This window comes from Salmo salar, chromosome ssa01 (genome assembly GCF_905237065.1).
Source record: "Salmo salar chromosome ssa01, Ssal_v3.1, whole genome shotgun sequence".
NCBI classification, from domain to species: domain Eukaryota; kingdom Metazoa; phylum Chordata; class Actinopteri; order Salmoniformes; family Salmonidae; genus Salmo; species Salmo salar.
Window position 1 is genome coordinate 57,787,117 of NC_059442.1, and position 20,733 is coordinate 57,807,849.

Consider the following 20,733-nt stretch of genomic DNA (forward strand, 5'->3'; position numbering starts at 1 on the left):
CAATGAAATAGGGTAACAGTCTAATCAATACCCAATATATTTTTTCCCAACGTCCTCCTCAGAGTTATCAGACTCCAAAACATCTGCGCAGTATTAATTTTCCTCTGGAATAGTGTTTAATACACATAAATTGACAATAAATGTGACTCAATTCACAGTTGATTCAGAGTCCCGCAATAAGAGCTACGAAGCTAATGTTCTCTGGGTGTCACTGAGAAGACTGATACCTATGGATTGTGGATCAATGACATGTGGTAAGGCTGTACAGTGAAATAAGTATGCCCCAATGCAATTCTAAAGTATAATACATCCAGTGTGATTTCAACAGATTTGTCAAATTAACAAATTGTCTTTTGTTGATATTATATAACATTCCAACCTTCCAAATAGTGTTATTTGACGTGTATCTTTTTTGACATGCAAAGACCCAAACCGTGTTCCATAGAAATCCTGGTTGAGAATGAAACGACTGAACAAATGAACAATGAAACAGCACAGCAAGTGAAAGAAAACGCTTTTGATTATGTTTTACTGGTAATGAGGACATACGTAAATGCCAACAAAATAACTTTTTGGTCAGTGTGGTGTGTGTGTAACCTTTACTTAACTAGGCAAGTCAGTTAAGAACAAATTCTTATTTACAATGACGGCCTACCCCGGCCAAACAGGGACGACGCTGGGCCAATTGTGCGCCGCCCTATGGGACTCCCAATCACAGCCGGATGTGATACAGCCTGGATTCAAACCAGGGACTGTAGTGACGCCTCTTGCACTGTGATGCAGTGCCTTAGACTGCAGCGTCCATGTGTGTGTGTTAACTATTTAACTGTACTAGAATGCTTAAAAGGCCGCTAAAATGTTAAATATCGGTTATTGGCATCAGGTTTTTTGTCAAGGAAAATATTGGATATCGGTATTGGCCAAAAATATCATATTGGTGCATCACTAGCGGGAGGTTTAAAAAAGTATACTTAGTAGTCGCCAAAGTTACGGAGCATGTTTTTAAGGATTTGGCCTTTGGGAAAGCACAGAGTGTACAACGAGGTGGTTGGTTACTCACTCGCAGGTGTTATTTTTGTGGTCCTCTGGACAGTGGCCCGAGCAGTAGCAGCTCAGAAAGCGGGCGGCGTCCTCTGGGGCCACCGTGGGCCCGTCCCCGGGCTTCCTGGACTCGTGCTTGTGCCCGGTGCCATGGAGCATGTGGTCTGGATTCTGACCAGCTGGATGGACAGATTGAGGGGAGACAGAAAGGGAGGAGAGGAGACAGGGCGAGAGAGAGAAAAACAGTTGTGTTTTATAATGACAGTAAAAATATCACAATCCATCATTCTTTCCTTCCGTCTGTTTTTACTGCACGCATCACCGTTGTCTGGCATACAGAACATATAAATACACTGTGTGACATTACTTATTCCACCACGTCTGGTTTGAAGAGTTACAGTAGTCAAATACTAGGCTATGTAATCAGAGTAAACACAATAGCCTTACGGTTATTTTTAATGTGCTGTCCCACCCTCTATTAGTTTCTATCTGAGAGCAGTCTGCTCTGGTCCTGATTGTGTACTCATCTGATGAACCTGATCCATATATGGCAGAGGGCTATTTATACTCCATACTAGTGTCCAGCCAGGGCCATCACATGGATGAGTGTAAGCAGAGCAGACCAATGTATAAAAGGGCCAAGCCAACCACTGTTGTTCTCTCAGCACAACTTTAGCACCGTTGTCAATCTGATCGCAATTACATATGAAATTGAAAACAGTGTGGTTTTACTGGCGGAAAAATAGAATATTCATGCAGGCTATGATGTTGTGGTTCTTAATAAATGGCAAGGTTTAGTACACAGTGAACGTTCACGGCTAAACTCAGTTTACGGTGGTTAAAGTAGCCGAGCGCTCACTGCATTAACAGCGTCTAGAAAAGGGCATCGGCAACAAATCTACACATATTAAGGAGCCAGTCAGAGCCATTAAGATTTGATACATGGCACCATGGATACAAGGTCAGGAAAAGAACATTTTACAGAGCAACACACTAATTTTAGGTTAAGTATCTTATGTTGTATTAAATGTGTATGAGCTCACTGTGTTAATCCTCCTATTAGTCTGATAGTCCTGCTACCTCTCCTCATGCCCTTTCTCCTGATCCCTTTTCCTCTCTCCCCTTTTTTTATTTAACTAGGCAAGTCAGTTGAGAACAAATTCTTATTTACAATGACGGCCTAGGAACAGTGGGCTAACTGCCTTGTTCAGGGGCAGAGCAACAGATTTTTACCTTGTCAGCTCGGGGATTCAATCTAGCAACCTTCCGGTTACTAGTCCAACGCTCTAACCACTAGGCTACCTGCCGCCCCGATGCCCTCCTGCAATGCCCTGTCCCACTTTCCTTGTCATTTCATCTCTTGCCCTCTTTTTTCCAGTCCTACTGCCTGTTGTTCTTCTCTGTCCATATCCCGCTCTTCTTGACTTCCACCTCGTCATAACCCCCCCTGTCTCTTCCAGCCCCCCCACCCACCCATTTCTCTGCCCCCTATTTATTTTCCTAGCCCCCTTGTCCTTTCACCTCTGCCTTTTTCCCAGTTCCCTCCCTCCCCCATGCTGCTCAGGAGAGTGAACCTGGGCTGTGGGCCTCGCGAGCACAAAGAACAAAGTGAGGTCTGTGTGCGGTGCTCGGCGCGGCTGCGGGCACTTCCTCTGGAGCATGACGAGACTCGAGCCTGCTCGAGTTCAGACATGTCTGCAGAGGGGCCAATCACCTGCAAAACCTACACTTTGAAACGTCTCGGCAGCAGGACATCAACACGGCAGACAGCTTTTTTTCACTCCCTGCTGCTGTTGTCTCCATCGCCGCATTCCTTTCCTAGACCCCATTAACTGGCTTCAGAGTTGTTGTTCTACTCTTTCTCAGGGTTATTTCCCTCGTTTTACATCAGTGTCCTGGAGGTTCTAAATTCAGGCTGCATTCTCTGAGTAATTCCATTGGTAAATGACCATTAAAAAGGCAAGCGGAGCGATAAAATAGCTTCTGCTGGGCTCCAGTTCCTTTTTACAGTTCATTTGTACACTGATCGCGTACATAGAGACTCACTGGCATACTGACGTCAGCGAGCCTGCACTGCAGAAATAGACTACTACTACTTCTACAAATGCTTCACTTAAATACTGTACTTCAGCCAAGAGAATTTCCAAGAAATGTAATTGAAACCCCAGAGGGTGGCAGGTAAAAAACCTGCCAGACATAACTTGGTTTTGGGATCCTAAACTAAAACGATTGCGAAACACTTCTACTAACACATAACAGCTGTATCAAAATAAAAATAAATGCCCATTAGAACTCTATATTATTTCCCTTCAACAACTAAAGCAAAGCTGATCACAACTTTCTTCACTAAGATGTTCTGTGCATAGAGAAGAGAGACAACTAGCCAAGTGACTCACTACAGTCCTCATTAATGTGTCAAGGGCATATTTCACTAGGACAGATTTATGAAGACCAAGTGAGAGGGGAAATCACTGTGGCAGAGGTTGTGAGCTCATCGCTGTATCGTTAGAGCTGGGGTCCTAGGGCATAGAACAAACCCTAATGTGTTGTACAAACAAAGGTGGCGGGGGCTACCGGTTACGGCGGCACCACCCTGAAAATAATTAAGTGCTAATGGAAACCTGAGCAGTCCTACAGTGAGATAGCAGAGCTGGCCTCGGGAAGCTGGGAACCAGGGGCTTTGAAGTCTGCCTTCTATCAGTGAAGGGGGAAAACGACACACAGATTACAGGACGCCAGAGTTCCGACATTCTCCTGGGTGGTGGGAATAGACTCACAGTCTCGCGGTTTCTTCGCTCTACATCCGACACAAACACGGTTTCTCTCACACACACACCCAAAGAAATAAAGCTCAGAAAAGGAGGCAGATAGTCTAGACCTCTTGCCATTGATATTACACACAGGAGATTTAAATCAAAATCATATCAGAAATTGTTCCGCTAATAAACTACACTTAAGTGGTGGCATGGCCCAGGGCCCAGTTTGAGCTGGGCTGTCCCTTGGCGATGTTAGAGCTGTGTAGGGAGGCAGTGTGGAAACGTATAAACACACAGCAGACTGGAACCGGATCAAACGGGCCAGGCCCCAAATAAAAACCAGAGAACTATGGGTAGATGGCTCTTTCTCCCTCCCACACTCTCTCCTCCTCTCTCTCAGCTCCTTCGCTCTCCCTCTGGGAGCTGTGCCTGGTCTAGACTGGCTTAAGTCATGTTTGAGTGATGGGGGTGGGGATTCAGGAGGCGCTGGAGGCTTTGATGAGGTGATGAAAGCCTCTGATAGTCCACATAAAACTGACACGTTTTTACTTCAGTCACTGGGGGCTGTGAGGACTTTTAAGGCCTCTCTCTCCATCTCACTGGAGTCTACAGAGAAAGCCATGATGACAATACAAGATTTAAAGTTCAACATCAATCCCCCCCAAAGCCCTTTTTGTTCCTATATGGCCTCGCTAGTGAAAACACGGAGTACCTCGACAAGAAGGCCTGTGATTGGCTGGGGAGCAGTGGCTGTCAGTGAGGCTGGAAATGGCTGCTGCTCTCTCCAACTCTGCCTCCACATGTGTGCTTAATTCTGCTGCCAGTCACGGCGGAGTCTGAGGTCTGGCAGAGCACGCCCAGTAATGAGCCTCTCCATCTCCAGTCAGCCACATGCTGCACTCTTAAAGGGCCAGCACACTCAGACGCTAACGAGCCACTCCATCTACAGGCAATGTAATGCATGGCTCTTAAAGGGCCAGCAGCTGATAATTTTTGTTGTTGTCGTCAGATCCAGCCATAAGAGTGCAGTGCCATTATCTAAACAGTGTTCTGAACTGGTTGCTCTACCAACAGGGGCCACTGTGGAGGTGAGGCGAGTAATATGTCCTATACCTGCGATAGTGGTTTGCGGGTCAGCTGTTTGTTCACCTGCACTAAATTGCTAATAAACCATCCGCAACCGACCGACTATATGTGATCAAGTGAAAATCTGAGACACCGCAACCGACCCTAACCTGCTATCATAGAAAACGCGCTGTAGGCTACAGTCAGGCACGGTGGAACGTTTTTTTGACAGGGGTTGCAGGATTTTCTTTGCCGGATTTAGATATGTTTCTTATAATTTCCGCCATTTTGGTAGGCCATTTGTAGTTAACTTGTCTATAATTAGATACACGCAGCTTCTCTTCTGTCATTGCCCTGAAGACTAAATAAACCCTCGCTCACCAGAATGTCAGAAATCGATGGAATGAATTCTTCAATCTAGTTGACGTCCATAAAGTTCTCGGTCATCCCTGCACTTCTTTCACGGAGCAGAGACTAAACTTCGTTGCTCCGCAAAAGCAGCAGCGATGTGAGAACTTGACCGGGGACAAAATGACAACAAAACGGACATCAGTTTGACCGTTTGTAAGGAAATAGAAAGCTGTGAAAACGACCCAACATGTTTATGATAAGACTTCCGTTCGGCCTGGATGTATATTCACAGTGTGACTAGACCCGCCCCAATTTGCATACCGCACAAACAGATTCACAGATGACGCAATCTCACTTGCACTCCACACTGCCCTTTACCACAAAAGGAACACCTCTGTGATAATGCTGCTCATTGACCACAGCCCAGTGTTCAAAACCATAGTGCCCACAAAGCTCATCACTAAACTATGGACCCTGGGACTAAATACCTCTCTCTGCAACTGGATCCTGGACTTCCTGATGTGTCGCCCCCCTGGCGGTAAGGGTATGCAACAACATCTGCTGCGCTGAGCCTCAACACAGGGGCCCCCCAGGGGTGCATGCTTAGTCCCCCTGTACTCCCTGTTCACCCACGACTGCATGGCCAAGCACGACTCCAACACCATCATTAAATTTGCTGACGACACAACGGTGGTAGGCCTGATCACTGACAGCAATGAGACAGCTTATAGGGAGGAGGTCAGAGACCTGGCAGTGTGGTGCCAGGACAACAACCTCTCCCCCAACATGAGCAAGACAAAGGAGATGATCGTGAAGGCACTCCCAGGAATCCCAGCTCCACAATAAATGTTCCATAAAGTTCATATTTATTTCCAAATAATCAATTTTGTTTGCGCGTTAGGTTCACTATCCAAATCCACTACGCGCGTGCTTATTTAGTCCAGACGAAGAGTCAAGAAAGTTACACTACAGTTTGTAGAAACATGTCAAACGATGTACAGAATCAATCTTTAGGTTGTTTTTATCATATACCTTGAATAAAATTCCAACAGGACCTATCCGTTCTCTTTAGGAGTGAATATGAACTCAGCTCGTTCCCAAGTCATTGCGCGTGACTTGAGCCCTTATAATAGGACACCAGTTTACCACAGCTGGTATTCCCTTCAAATTCACCATAGAATCTTCAAACACCGTTCTAAAGACTGCTGACATCTAGTGGAAGCTTTAGGAAGTGCAAAATGAACCCTAAGTCACTGTATACAGTCAAGGCAATTACTTGAAAGGACTACAAGCACCAGACTTCCCACTTCCTGCCTGACTTTTTCTCAGGTTTTTGCCTGCCATATGAGTTCTGTTATACTCAGACACCATTCAAACAGTTTTAGAAACTCCAGAGTGTTTTCTATCCAACTCTACTAATAATATGCATATTCTAGTTTCTGGGACAGAGTAGTAACCTGTTTAAATTGGGTACGTTTTTCATCCGGCCGTGAAAATACTGCCCCCTAGCCCTAAGAGGTTAAACCAGCCCCACAGATATAACCGCGGGACTGTGGGTTATGAGTCAACCTGCGTATCACTAATCTGCATAAACACAGAAACTAAAATATGCCCAAAAACATGCCCACCACTAAAATCTCAGGCGGGAGAAAATGTGTGCGCGTGTGTGTGAGAGAGAGACAAATAGATGAGAAAAATATACATCAGTTCACAGCAACTAACCCCAGAGACTATCAATGTCACCTTTCTCTCAAACCTTGGGGATGAATCTGGACGGGGAGAGTGCTGCCTAAAATTAAATTACAGCTCGAGGTGGGTGAGTCGGCAAGAAATAGTATGGAGGTATTAGCTGACAATTACATAAGTCATACAACAAGTGAGCCACCCAATTTGATGGCTCCCCTTTCAGCTCCATCACTTTCACAGTAGCAAAGGACCCAGATATTTATACCTCTCACGTTCCTCAGGTTTGTGATGCTGACAATAGAAAAATGAGAGCGGCTGTTACCAAATCTCCTCCTCTCAGGACAGGTGTTACCGTAACCTCGTCACCACAGCACATTTCAACACCACAAATCTAATACATTTTGTTCATATTAAATCACTACAAGGCTTTTGTCCAAAATGTAGCGGGGGAGAACCCACCTTTCCTTACATCTGTTCTTTGAGTGCTATTGGAGAACTTCCTGAGAAGTTTATTCAACAACCCTTGTTACCCAGCAACAGTTGAGTACCTTGAAAAATATTTAACAAGTTGCTACAACCTCACTCATTAAAAGTCCTCACACATGGAAAACAACAGAAAATAAAACAACTAGACCTATAAAACATGCACCTTTTCCCCTTGGTGAGACAACAGTGTAATTCTAATTGGTTTGTTGACACCTTTGGAACAAAAAAAGTGAGTCTGAAAAGAGCATTCATAAGTTGGCACAGCAGGCCCCTTATACAGCCACCCTGGCAGCCTATTGCCCAGCGGGCACATTTGTCCCTGCCCCCTCTCCGTAACGCTTGGCATATGCCAAACCCCACACTCCCTCGCTTATCAGCTAGTGTGGTGTAAAAAAATAGAAAAGCGGTAGAGAAAAAAAACCTCTTGTAGGATGGAATTATTTCCGGAGAACAATGAATGTTGAGTGTTTTTTGCCCTGTAACGACTGACAGTACTATAGAGGAAACGGTTAATGTGCAAAAAGGGACCCAGAGCGCCAACAATCAGTTCAACAGCTTCCTGTAGTGAGGGGGGGGGTTCCTCCGGCAAGTCACTACTGTCGATGACTAAGCTACAAAGGAGGAAGGAAGGAGAGGCTAACCTGGCCCAGTGGGTAGAGGCACTGTTTCACTGTACAGTATGCCTGGGACAAGGTAGACAAGGGCGACAGAGTCAACAGAGACTAATTAACAAAATAGCGTGGGCTCTATGATAACAAAACACAGTCATAAATTCACAACTGTTTCAGAGCTACGCTCTCTGAGACTAATCATCATACCTAACACTTGGACCAGCCTCGCCTTCCTCTTATCAGCTCGCTTGTATGTATGTGTGTGTGTGTGTGTGTATGCGCTCGCTCAAAGGCTCTGCTTTCAGAGTAATCAACTCCTGATATTTGCCTTCACATCTCATTGGCTGGTTAAAAGGTGACCTTTTACGAGCCTGAGCGCTGCATCTTTATGGCCATGGTTGGCTTTATGGCTGCTGGGTGAGTCACTGTGGAGGCCCAGCTGGGAAGGCAGTATGAGAGCAACAGTAGGAGCAGCTAAGGGAGCAGAGGGAGGCCCTTTTATGAGGCCCCGGCACTTTAAGATCGCGCCATATCCTTCCGACATCAAACACGGCCGTACAAAACCAGCGTGATGCTCGAGGCCTGCGTGTGTGCCCAGCACGTAGAATAAAAACGGTCTTCCGTGACTAAATTGTTTTTGTGATCGGAGCATATTCAGTGTCTATTGGACACACATTTGGAACACGTAGGCCTAATTTTCCAATTTAAGGGCAAAATAAGGCAGAAAGCAACCCCACAGTGCTGTGATGATCTATCCGCTGTATCCTGGGTCCATCACATGACATTCAACATCTCATTGAGAACAGGGCATTTTCCAAGTGGCGGGTACCATTCACTCCTCATGGGTGTTTCTGCACATCATGGTAAACTTGGTATTGAGAGAAGGGACTGTGAGTTGCCCCTATAGTGTTTGGTCCCATTGGTTAGGTCCCCTGATTAGAATATAAAACAGAACATTGTCATAGCCATATTACCCTGTTCGGACCACCTGGGGGTTACGGTAATATTCTTTAACTAGGTAGCTTAGGCAATGCATTTCTAAAGGCCCTGCATTTGCCGCTAATTCACTCTAATCACAGACATTACAACGGCTTAAGATACTGATCTCTCCATAGTGGGGGGTGGGGACCCTGGGTCACATGAAGGGGTAGCTTAAAGGCTGAAAAATCTAACTATTCATGCTAATTTAGTTTAACAATGTTTATCAAGACCCTCCATATGTAATTGACAGATGAGTGTTTTAACAGTACTATTGCCTTCTGAAGTTAGTCTTGTCTTGGATTCATAAAGGAGATCAAATTGGAAATTGCTGGACGGATTGGGTTAAATTGTTACTAGCTATTCAGTATTAATCATACGAGAACAATGGGCAAATTGGACACCTATTTATAATAAATATAAAATAATTAAGAGATTACGTTATAAATTCTCAAAGAGGACTGCCAGGTCATTGAACCTTGCACAGAAACAAATCAACTTTCCACCAAAACAGCATATCAGAGCAGGGCTATTCAACTGGCGGCATGTGGACCAGATCCGGCCCGTTTATTAATTTATAATGGCCCTTTGATAAATGATGAACATTAAAAGATGCACTATGCAGAAACAAAACAAGCAAGTATGATTTAGAGAATCATTGTACCATCTAAACAGTGAAATATGTTTTCCATAACTGAAACTATTGTATTTTCAGCTGGTGTACAAAACCGAAAGTAAAAGACGCACAAACACAGAAATATTGCTCATAGAACAGATCTACCGCTTCTTAGACTTGCTTTCAATGACTGACAGATCTATAACTCACATTTCTATGTGAAATTGGTCAGGTCACCCAAAAAGTTACATATTGCAGCTTTAATGAAATATCTGGAAAAAACTAGCGCCAAAATATGAAGTTCCGTGCCAAAATGACAAGCACTATTGTCTCTAGTGTGCATAGCAGTTTTTAGCGGGTTTTTTTTAGCACCTATGTGGCATGTTGACAATTTTTTCCAGCATTTCAATTTGGCTCTAGTGTTTGAACGGTTTAAACTACAAAAAATTATGACCCAACACGTACGTCCCTTCTGTTTTCCTCTCTGAGGAAGGATTGGTTAGAAGAAAGTGGGGGGGAAAAAATGAATTGAATTCAAAAGCATACTTCCTTCAGACTGGAATTTGGCATTACCTGATTTGACATATCTTTGCATTATTTATTGAGATGATTCATTTTCAGATGAATTTAAAATGACCAAAATTACTTTTAAAGAAGCTTTTAAATAGCTGTTTTGAAATTAATAGTTTCACATCTTTGGGTTGCACCTTGACTCACGTTGGTTGAGTGCCCTCCACTTCTTTCCTAATTCATTTTAGCAACAATTCATTTTAAGAAAAGTGCTTTACTGGTGTGTGTGCGTTGCTTTAAAAAAAATTGTTTTTATACAGTTCTTCTGAAGAATAATCGCATGTAGAAAATGTCTGGCACCTATGCAATTATTATAATTTTTTTTACCCTTTAAGAATATAGTTAAATAGCCCTGTATTATTAGAGTGTCTATCCAACTAAAGAGAGTGGGAGGTACAGACAGAGTTGTGTGAGTTTGGGTGCAGTGGGAAAACAGAGGACTACAATAAGAGGAGCAGGTCTTACTTTGAATACCTTCAGCTCTGATCACCAGTAGGATGCAGAATCCCACCGCGGAAATGTAAGAGGGCAACCCTGTCATCCTGCAACAGTGACTTGGAGACTTGACTGGGCTGGACTGCTCTCTGTGGGAGCTTGTTGGTCACCTCCTGTCCCTTCCTGGTTCAGCAGAGGTCAAAGAGGTGCAAAGTAGTTTTCCCCCGCTGGGGGGAGTGAGGGAGGATGGGTACGATGGCACAAAAAAAAAAAAATCAAATCTTCTTTCTCACAAGCTCCCTCGGTCCGAAACCCTGGAAAATCAGAGAGAAAAGGAAAATATTGTTATAGGAAGTACAGTATAACCACACAATTCTAAAACACTTGATCATCATTTTATAGCCTGGTTTTCCTTGCGCATGTCACTGCAGAGTGGCATGCACTCACAGAAATGTGATGATCAAGTTTAGAGAGGGCAGTGGGTTTGACACCGACAGCCGACCCCTATTCGTCTTTGTGAGCCCTCGGCTGCACGTTATCAGATTTGCTGAGCAATTTAGCACAACTCGGGAGGAAACACACAGGACTGCGGTGGATAGAGAATAACGGTCAGTGGGGGCATCATTGCTCCTCTCAAACCACACTGAGAAGAGCGACAGCATCAAAAGAGGGTAACATTACTCCCAACCAACAAATGGATTTTCCACTGGAGACTTTCATGCCTCCAATCCTCCCAGTCAAGTAAAAGCAGAGTTTAAAAAGGACAAAATGGCAGACTAATCAAATAAGGGAGATACAGAGCACATCTTATTTAATCTAAAGACGGGTTACCGTGCCAGAACAGAATTATGCAGCAGCGACTTCCCAACCGATTACATATCAGCTCCTTCGGCCACAAACAGAACAAACAGAAAAGCCACATATTTGATACTGGATGCAAGTAATAGGTATTGTGGAAAAGGTACCCTGCTGCCCTCTCTTTTAACTAAGCAGATTGCTTCCAATGTGATTCAAATCATGGCATCAAATCATGGCATCGTATGTCTGACGCAGAGGGTGCTGGGGGGGTAAATGGTGAGAAGGGTCTGAGGCTGATGTGTGACCCTGCTGACTCCTAACCGTACGCTTGGTTGATCAGAGGAGGACAATGCCAATGGGGCAAGGCAGGGCTCTCGGTCGCTCTAACCTCTAACGAACATGTGGGGTGACAACCAGCCTTGGACGATAACCCTCAAGAACCCAAAACTGCACGCTTTCATCCATTCTCCCCTTTTTGTTTTCCTTCCATTAGTGTGTGTGCTGTCCATCTTTGCCCTCTTGTTTTTTGCAGGCTTGACCTCGCAAATCCTGGTCAGGCTGGCGCTACTCTTGAATGGCTAAACATTCCCAAATTATTTGTTGAAGGATGTTCCGCAATTACCCGTGTTGGCCTCGCCCAGCGTTAATAACGAGATGTGTCTGTTCCCTTGTAGGCATGTGCGTCTCGCTGCAATTAGCGGCGCTGAGAAGGGGCCGTTCGAAGGGAGGGATAAATTAGCGGCGGAGCGGGCCGGTGTCTGTCACTTTTGATTTGCCCGAGGGGGACAAAGAGCCCCGACCTGTGCTCCACTTTTCACACATCCCTGACTGGGTAATGAGGGAACAAAGAAGGCCTCCTCGAGGCTGGGGGACAAGAGAGCCAACCAAGGTGTGTGCGCGCATTACGTGAGGGATCGAGTGGGATAGATAGAATGGAAAAAGGGGAGAAGGAACAACTGTTAAGGGATGATGGTCAGGATGACAACTGTAGCAAGCAGTTCGTATCTCTTCGAGTGACTAAGAGTTTTACAATTCTTTCAATAACCGGTGTGCAGACCAATACTGAGACAAATCAAGGGCAGAACTTGAAAGGGATTGCCTAATAAAATGTATAAGCAAACGCATTGTATTAGCCCAAATGACAAAACACTGCAATGCAGTTATAATACAAACAATCTCAGTCCTGGGAGAGGAGTTGCTACCCCTATCAAGTGGAGGCAAGATGAGGCATGCAGAGGAAAAGCCTGTTGTGAGCCCCCAAGCCAGGAAGCTGTCCCTATCAACCCTGACACGTACACTTCCCTTCCCAAACAAGAGATGAACAGGGCGCACACACACACAACAGCTGGGGCTGCTGATTGACATGGAGACGCACTATCAGTTACCCGTTCAAAAACAGCAGCTAGAAACTAGTGTAGCTGGCAGCTTTTCCCTAAGATTAACACAAGCCAACAAACAGAAAAAAACTGACTAGTAAATCAACAAGGGCATAGACTAGAGTTAAATAAGATACTTTTGTATGTATATGGCATGTTATAGAATGGTCCAGACACCTTTTTTGTGAGTTGACATGTTTGAGAAACTTACCCAAAACAGCAAATCAATCCCTCGTCCTCATTGTGTAGTGTACAGGGGCACCGAAAAACTTGAACAAAGGCTCCAAAAACACCCAAATGCGTCATTTCAGAAACAGCAAAGCTCTCAGTATAGTGACGCAGGTCTTTAGATGTTGCACACATGAAATTGTCATTCCGAACTTCAGCTGCAATGTTATATTCCCTATTGCGCGACTTGAGACATTTGCCCTATCCAGCTGTTCCATTATCCTTGTAGCCTGCTGCTACATGTAACTGCCAAAATAAAGGAAACACCAACATAAAGGATCTTAATAGGGTGTTGGGCCACCACGAGCCGCCAGAACAGCTTCAATGCGCCTTGGCGTAGATTCTACAAGTGTCTGGAACTTCCTGTGGAAGCACCCCATGCTTTCAATATACTTTGTATCCCTTGTTTACTCAAGTATTTCCTTTAAATTTGGCAGTTAAACTTAAAATGGACAGAGAGTTATCACTCGAGTCGCAACAAAATGGAATATAACATTGCAGATAAAGTTCGGAATGACTATTTCATGTGTACAACATCTAAAAACTTGCGTCACCGTATTTGGGTGTTTTTGGAGCCTATGTTCGTGTTTTCAGGGCCCCCATACTACACAACGAGAACGAAAAAGTGATTTGCTGTTTGGGGTAATTTTCAAAAAACATTTGAAATCACAAAAAAGGTGCCTGGACCCTTCTATTACATGCCATTTCCATCAAAAATAGAGATTTGGTTGTAAAAAAAGGAAATATTGTCTTTAAGACAGGCAACAAGTAAACTTTTTTTTTTTAAAGCACCTACAATCAAAGGAGAATGACTAACATTGAGGTACTAAAAGAGTGGGCTTGGGAGGCTGAAGAGTTTGTTGTCCTGTAGTCTCGGCGATGGTGTCAGGTAACTTTCCCTGCAGAGTACAGACATCCTAGGCTAGCACCGCCTGTACTCTTATACAGGACTCAGCAAGGTCTTGTTGTGACTTGTCAGAGGCAGCTAGCAGACTATCAGTAAAAAACAAATCCCCCTTTGTCTGGGTGAGAGCAGTCAAGTCTGGGTTGTGGTGAAGCATAATTAACATAGCATATGTTTACCTGGTATTACTTATTTTACCCTCACACCTCGATTGTGGCCATCCAGGTAAAGCACCTTCCCTAAAGAAACACTTCTACCAAGTACTACTGACACGTGCAGACCTATAGGTAGTTGGAAGATTGCGTCACCACCGTCTTTGACCTTTTTGGGAGACCTAGCCCTGTGCTCACTCCATTCCCACAGATGATGAAAGGGGGCATTGTCATGTGATGGTGGAGCCACCTGTATAGAATAATAACCCTTACACCGAACCACTGATGGTCAACTCCTTGGGAAAGGAATTCTGGGTCGCACCACTCAATGAATGCCAGGAAATCCAATGGGCTGGAAATCCAAGGAGCGGCTCCAGGCTGGACAACATTTAGAAAACGCTCCTAATAGGTCTTTAAATCCCTTCTGGAGACTGACGTGAACTGATAAGAATCACTCCATTAGGTCAGAGACAACAATGGCCCTATTCCAACTATGAGAGATGAAGCCAAGTCTGAGGAGCAGAGTGGCAAAATAGATGTTTTACTTTTCAATTCACACTACATCCTTGCCTTACCATTCATTGTGGCTGGTAACGCAACATTCTTGGTCAGCAGCTGAAATTTACCATAAATATCATGTTAGCCAAAAAGCACTTTCCTCTAAAACACATTACAATATTGAATAATGAAACAAACCACAAGCATTTGCAGACAATCAAATATTCTATTTTCTTGTCTATACACATTAAATTAACTCATCAAGGACAACCATCACCCGAGCCACTGCCTATTCACCCCGCTATCATCCAGAAGGCGATATCAGTACAGGTGCATCAAAGCTGGGACCGAGAGACAGAAAAACAGCTTCTATCTCAAGGCCATCAGACTGTTAAATAGCCATCACTAGCACAGAGGGGCTGCTGCCTACATAGACTTGAAATCATTGGCCACTTTAACCTGTCAAGGTATAGGGGGCCGTATTTTCGATTTCGGATGAAACGCGTGCCCAGAGTAAACGGCCTAATACTCGGGCCCAGAGTCAAATATTTGCATATTATTAGTAGATTTGGATAGAAAACACTGAAGTTTCTAAAACTGTTTGAATGGTGTCTGTGAGTATAACAGAACTCATATGGCAGGCAAAAACCTGAGAAAAATACAACCAGGAAATGAAAATCTGGTGCCTGTAGTTTTTTCAAGTCATTGCCAATCGAACACACAGTGAGTTAGGGTTTATTTTGCACTTCCTTAGGCTTCCACTAGATGTCAACAGTCTTTAGAAAGTTGTTTGAGGCGTCTATGATGAACAGAGACCGAAAAAGAAGGCTGGGAAGTTGGTGACCCAGGGAAGGACATCAGTTCATTGGCGCGCATTCACGTGAGGAGGTAGCTCTGTTCCAAAATGTTTTTCAAGACAATGGAATCGTCCGGTTGGAATATTACTGAATTTTCACGATCTAAAGGCCCTAAAGATTGATGCTTTACAACGTTTGACGTGTTTGAACGAAAGTGAAAGTAACTTTTTTTTACTTCTCCTCGTGACATTTTCCTTGCGCATCCTACATTTTGAGTAGCTTACTGAACGCGCAAACAACATGGAGTTAGTTGGACATAAATTATGAACTTTATCGAACAAAACATTTATTGTGGACCTGGGATTCCTGGAAGTGCCTTCTGATGAAGATTATTAAAAGGTAAGTGAATATTTCTAATGCTATTTATGCATCTGTAATTGCCGGATGTATTTTTCTGAGCGCAGTACTCAGATTATTGCAAAGTGTGCTTTCCCAGTAAAGTTATTTTGAAATCTGTCAATGCGGTTGCATTCAGGAGATGTTACTCTATAATTCTTTGAATAACAGTTTAATATTTTATCAACGTTTATAATGACTATTTTTGTAAATTGTTGTGCTGATTCACTGGCAGTTTTGGGGGAAATACATTTTCTGAACGTCACGCGCCAATGTAAAATGCTGTTTTTGGATACAAATATGAACTTGATAGAACAAAAAATGCATGTACTGTCTAACAATGTCCTAGGAGTGTCATCTGATGAAGATTGTCAAAGGTTAGTGCATAATTTTTGCGGGTTTTCTGCTTTTGGTGACGCTTGTCCTTGCATTGAAAATGGCTGTGTGTAATTTTTTGTCTATGTACTGTCCTAACATAATCTAAATTTATGCTTTCGCCGTAAAGCCTTTTTGAAATCGGACAACGTGGTTGGATTAAGAATGTGAAATGTCAGAATAATAGCAGAGAATTCTTTATTTCAGCTTTATTTCTTTCATCCCCAGTGGGTCAGAAGTTTACATATACTCAATTAGTATTTGGTAGCATTGCCTTTAAATTGATTAACTTTGGTCAAATGTTTCGGGTAGCCTTCCACACGCTTCCCACAATAAGTTGGGTGAATTTTGGGCCATTCCTCCTGTCAAAGCTGGTGTAACTGAGTCAGGTTTGTAGGCTTCCTTGCTCGCACAGGCCTTTCCAGTTCTGCCCACCACTTTTTTATGGGATTGAGGGCTTTGTGATGGTCACTCCAATACTTCGACTTTGTTGTCCTTAAGCCATTTTGCCACAACTATTTGCCACAACCCCTTTTTCCTCCAAACATAACGATGGGCATTATGTCCAAACAGTTTTTTTTATTTTTATTTCATCAGACCAGAGGACATTTCTCCCAAGAAGTACGATTTTTGTCCCCATGTGCAGTTGCAAATCGTAGTCTGGCTTTTTTATGGCGGTTTTGGAGCAGTGGCTTCTTCCTTCCTGAGCGGCCTTTCAGGTTATGTCGATATAGGACTCGTTTTACTGTGGATATAGATACTTTTGTACCTGTTTCCCCCAGCATCTTCACAAGGTCCTTTGCTGCTGTTCTGGGATTGAGTTACATTTTTCGCACCAAAGTACGCTCATCTCTAGGAGACAGAAGGCGTTTCCTTCCTGAGCAGTATGCTGGCTGCATGGTCCCATGGTGTTTATACTTGCGTACTATTGTTTGTACAGATGAACGTGTAACCTTCAGGCGTTTGGAAATTGGTTCATCCTTGGAAGCAGACTTGTGGAGGTCTACAATTATTTTTCTGATGTCTTGGCTGATTTCTTTTGGTTTTCCCATGATGTCAAGCAAAGGTAGGCCTTAAAATGCATCCACAGGTCCACCTCCAATTGATTCAAATGATGTCAATTAGCCTATCAGAAGATTCTAAAGCCATGACATTTTCTGGAATTTTCCAAGCTGTTTAAAGGCACAGTCAACTTAGTGTATGTACACTTCTCACCCACTGGAATTGTGATGCAGTGAATAAGTGAAATAATCTGTCTGTAAACAATTGTTGGGAAAATAACTTGTCATGCACAAAGTAGATGTCCTAACCGACTTGCCAAAAGTATAATTTGTTAACAAGAAATTTGTGGTGGTTGAAAAACAAGTTTTAATGACTCCAACCTAAGTGTATGTAAACTTCCCACTACAACTGTACATATGAGATAAGTAATGCAAGATATGTGAACATTATTAACTTTGAGGCTAGTGGGACGCTAGCGTCCCACCCACCGTGCAGCCAGTGAAAAATCAGAGCGCCAAATTCGAAAACAACAAAATGTCATAATTCAAATTTCTGAAACATACAACTATTTTACACCATTTTATAGATAAACCTCTACGTCCCACCTACTCAACAGCCAGTTGAATCCTGTGGTGCGTTATTCAAATCCTTAGATATGCTATTACTTCAATTTTTCAAAAATATGACTATTTTACACCATTTTAAAGATAAGACTCTCGTTAATCTAACCACACTGTCCGATTTCAAAAAGGCTTTACAACGAAAGCAAAACATTAGATTACGTCAGCAGAGTACCCAGCCAGAAATAATCAGACACCCATTTTTCAAGCTAGCATATAATGTCACATAAACCCAAACCACAGCTAAATGCAGCACTAACCTTGATGATCTTCATCAGATGACAACCCTAGGACATATGTTATACAATACATGCATGTTTTGTTCAATCAAGTTCATATTTATATCAAAAACCAGCTTTTTACATTAGCATGTGACTAGCATGTGACTAGCATTCCCACCGAACACTGCCGGTGAATTTACTAAATTACTCACGATAAACGTTCACAAAAAGCATGACAATTATTTTAAGAATTATAGATACAGAACTCATCTATGCACTCGATATGTCCGATTTTAAAATAGCTTTTCGGTGAAAGCACATTTTGCAATATTCTCAGTAGAAGTAGCCCGGGATCGCCGGGGCTATTTAGACACCCAGCAGGTTTAGCACTCATCAAAGTCAGATTTACTATAAGAAAAATGTTCTTACCTTTGTTGTCTTCGTCAGAATGCACTCCCAGGACTTCTACTTCAATAACAAATGTTGGTTTGGTCCAAAATAATCCATCGTTATATCCAAACAGCGGCGTTTTGTTCGTGCGTTCTAGACACTATCCTAAAGGCTAAATAAGGGTGACGAGCATGGCGCAATTCGTGACAAAAGAATTCTAAATATTCCATTACCGTACTTCGAAGCATGTCAACCGCTGTTTAAAATACATTTTTATGCCATTTTTCTCATAAAAAGCGATAATATTCCGACCGGGAATCTGCGTTTAGATAAACAGACAAAGGAAAAGAAACCATTCGGTCGAAGCGGGCACGCGCCTAAGCCCATAGTACTCTGAGTGGCCACTTGCCAAAAGCGATAAAGTGTTTCAGCCAGAGCCTGCCTCGATATCGTTCAACGTTTTCCCGGGCTCTGAGACCCTATGGAAGGCGTAGGAAGTGTCACGTTATTGCACAGATCCTGAGTCTTCAATAAAAAGAGCCAAGATGAAACACTACTTCTCAGACAGGCCACTTCCTGCTTGAAATCTTCTCAGGTTTTGGCCTGCCATAGGAGTTCTGTTATACTCACAGACACCATTCAAACAGTTTTAGAAACTTTAGGGTGTTTTCTATCCAAAGCCAATAATTATATGCATATTCTAGTTACTGGGCAGGAGTAGTAACCAGATTAAATCGGGTACGTTTTTTTATCCAGCCATGTCAATACGGCCCCCTATCCCCAACAGGTTAACCTCTCTAGGCTAGGCGGGACGAATTCGTCCCACCTACGTAACAGCCACTTGCAGCCTGTGGCGCGATTTTCAAAACCTTAAAAATCCTATTACTTCAATTTCTCAAACATATGACTATTTTACAGCTATTTAAAGACAAGACTCTCGTTAATCTAACCACACTGTCCGATTTCAAAAAGGCTTTACAACGAAAGCAAAACATTAGATATGTCAGCAGAGTACCAAGCCAGAAATAATCAGACACCCATTTTTCAAGCCAGCATATAATGTCACCAAAACCCAGAAGACAGCTAAATGCAGCACTCACCTTTGTTGATCTTCATCAGATGACAACCCTAGGACATTATGTTATACAATACATGCATGTTTTGTTCAATCAAGTTCATATTTATATCAAAAACCAGCTTTTACATTAGCATGTGACGTTCAGAACTAGCATACCCCCGCAAACTTCCGGGGAATTCGCTAACATTTTACTGAATTACTCACGATAAACGTTCACAAAAAGCATAACAATTATTTTAAGAATTATAGATACAGACCTCCTCTATGCACTCGATATGTCCGATTTTAAAATAGCTTTTTGGTGAAAGCACATTTTGCAATATTCTAAGTACATAGCCCAGGCATCACGGGCTCGCTATTTAGACACCCGGCAAGTTTAGCACTCACCATAATCATATTTACTATTATAAAAGTTTCATTACCTTTTGTTGTCTTCGTCAGAATGCACTCCCAGGACGTCTACTTCAATAACAAATGTTGGTTTGGTCCAAAATAATCCATCGTTATATCCGAATAGCGGCGTTTTGTTCGTATGCGTTCCAGACACTATCCGAAATGGTAAAGAAGTGTCGCGCGCATGGCGCAATTCGTGACAATAAAATTCTAAATATTCCATTACCGTACTTCGAAGCATGTCAACCGCTGTTTAAAATCAATTTTTACGCCATTTTTCTCGTAGAAAAGCGATAATATTCCGACAGGGAATCTCCTTTTCGGCAAACAGAGGAAAAAAATCACAAAGGCGGGGGCGGTCGGGTCACGCGCATAAGCCCAGAGTCCCTTGATCGGCCACTTGAGAAAGGCGATAATGTGTTTCAGCCTGGGGCTGGAATGACGACATTCTGTTTTTTCCCGGGCTCTGAGAGCCTATGGAAGACGTGGGAAGTGTCACGTTAGAGCAGAGATCCTTTGTAAAAGATAGAGATGGAAAAGAAGTTCAAGAAATGGTCAGACAGGCCACTTCCTGTAAAGGAATCTCTCAGCCTTCCCTGTAGCTCAGTTGGTAGAGCATGGTGTTTGCAACACCAGGGTTGTGGGTTCGTTTCCCACGGGGGGCCAGCACAGAAAAAAAAATGTATGAAATGTATGCATTCACTACTGTAAGTCGCTCTGGATAAGAGCGTCTGCTAAATGACTAAAATGTAATGTAAATGTTGACCTGCCATTTGAGTTCTGTTATACTCACAAACACCATTCAAACAGTTTTAGAAAATTTAGGGTGTTTTCTATCCATATGTAATAAGTATATGCATATTCTAGTTACTGGGTAGGAGTGGTAACCAGATTAAATCGGGTATGTTTT

General features: G+C 43.1%; 1 protein-coding gene across 2 annotated transcripts in view; it reads right to left on the bottom strand.

Annotated features, from left to right (window-relative positions):
* Positions 1-20,733, bottom strand: part of LOC106606127 (bone morphogenetic protein receptor type-1A) — a 72,307-nt gene that overhangs the window by 9,021 nt on the left and 42,553 nt on the right. Inside the window, exons 3-4 of one of the 2 annotated variants that reach the window (XM_014202262.2) lie at positions 10,635-10,909; positions 1,061-1,220 (exon numbers count right to left, since the gene is read on the bottom strand). In XM_014202262.2, the coding sequence (XP_014057737.1) occupies positions 1,061-1,220; positions 10,635-10,701 (227 nt within the window). In that variant the 5' untranslated portion in view covers positions 10,702-10,909. Of the gene's footprint in view, positions 1-1,060; positions 1,221-10,625; positions 10,910-20,733 lie in introns of both variants that reach the window. The other variant, XM_014202254.2, reaches the window with a different exon arrangement.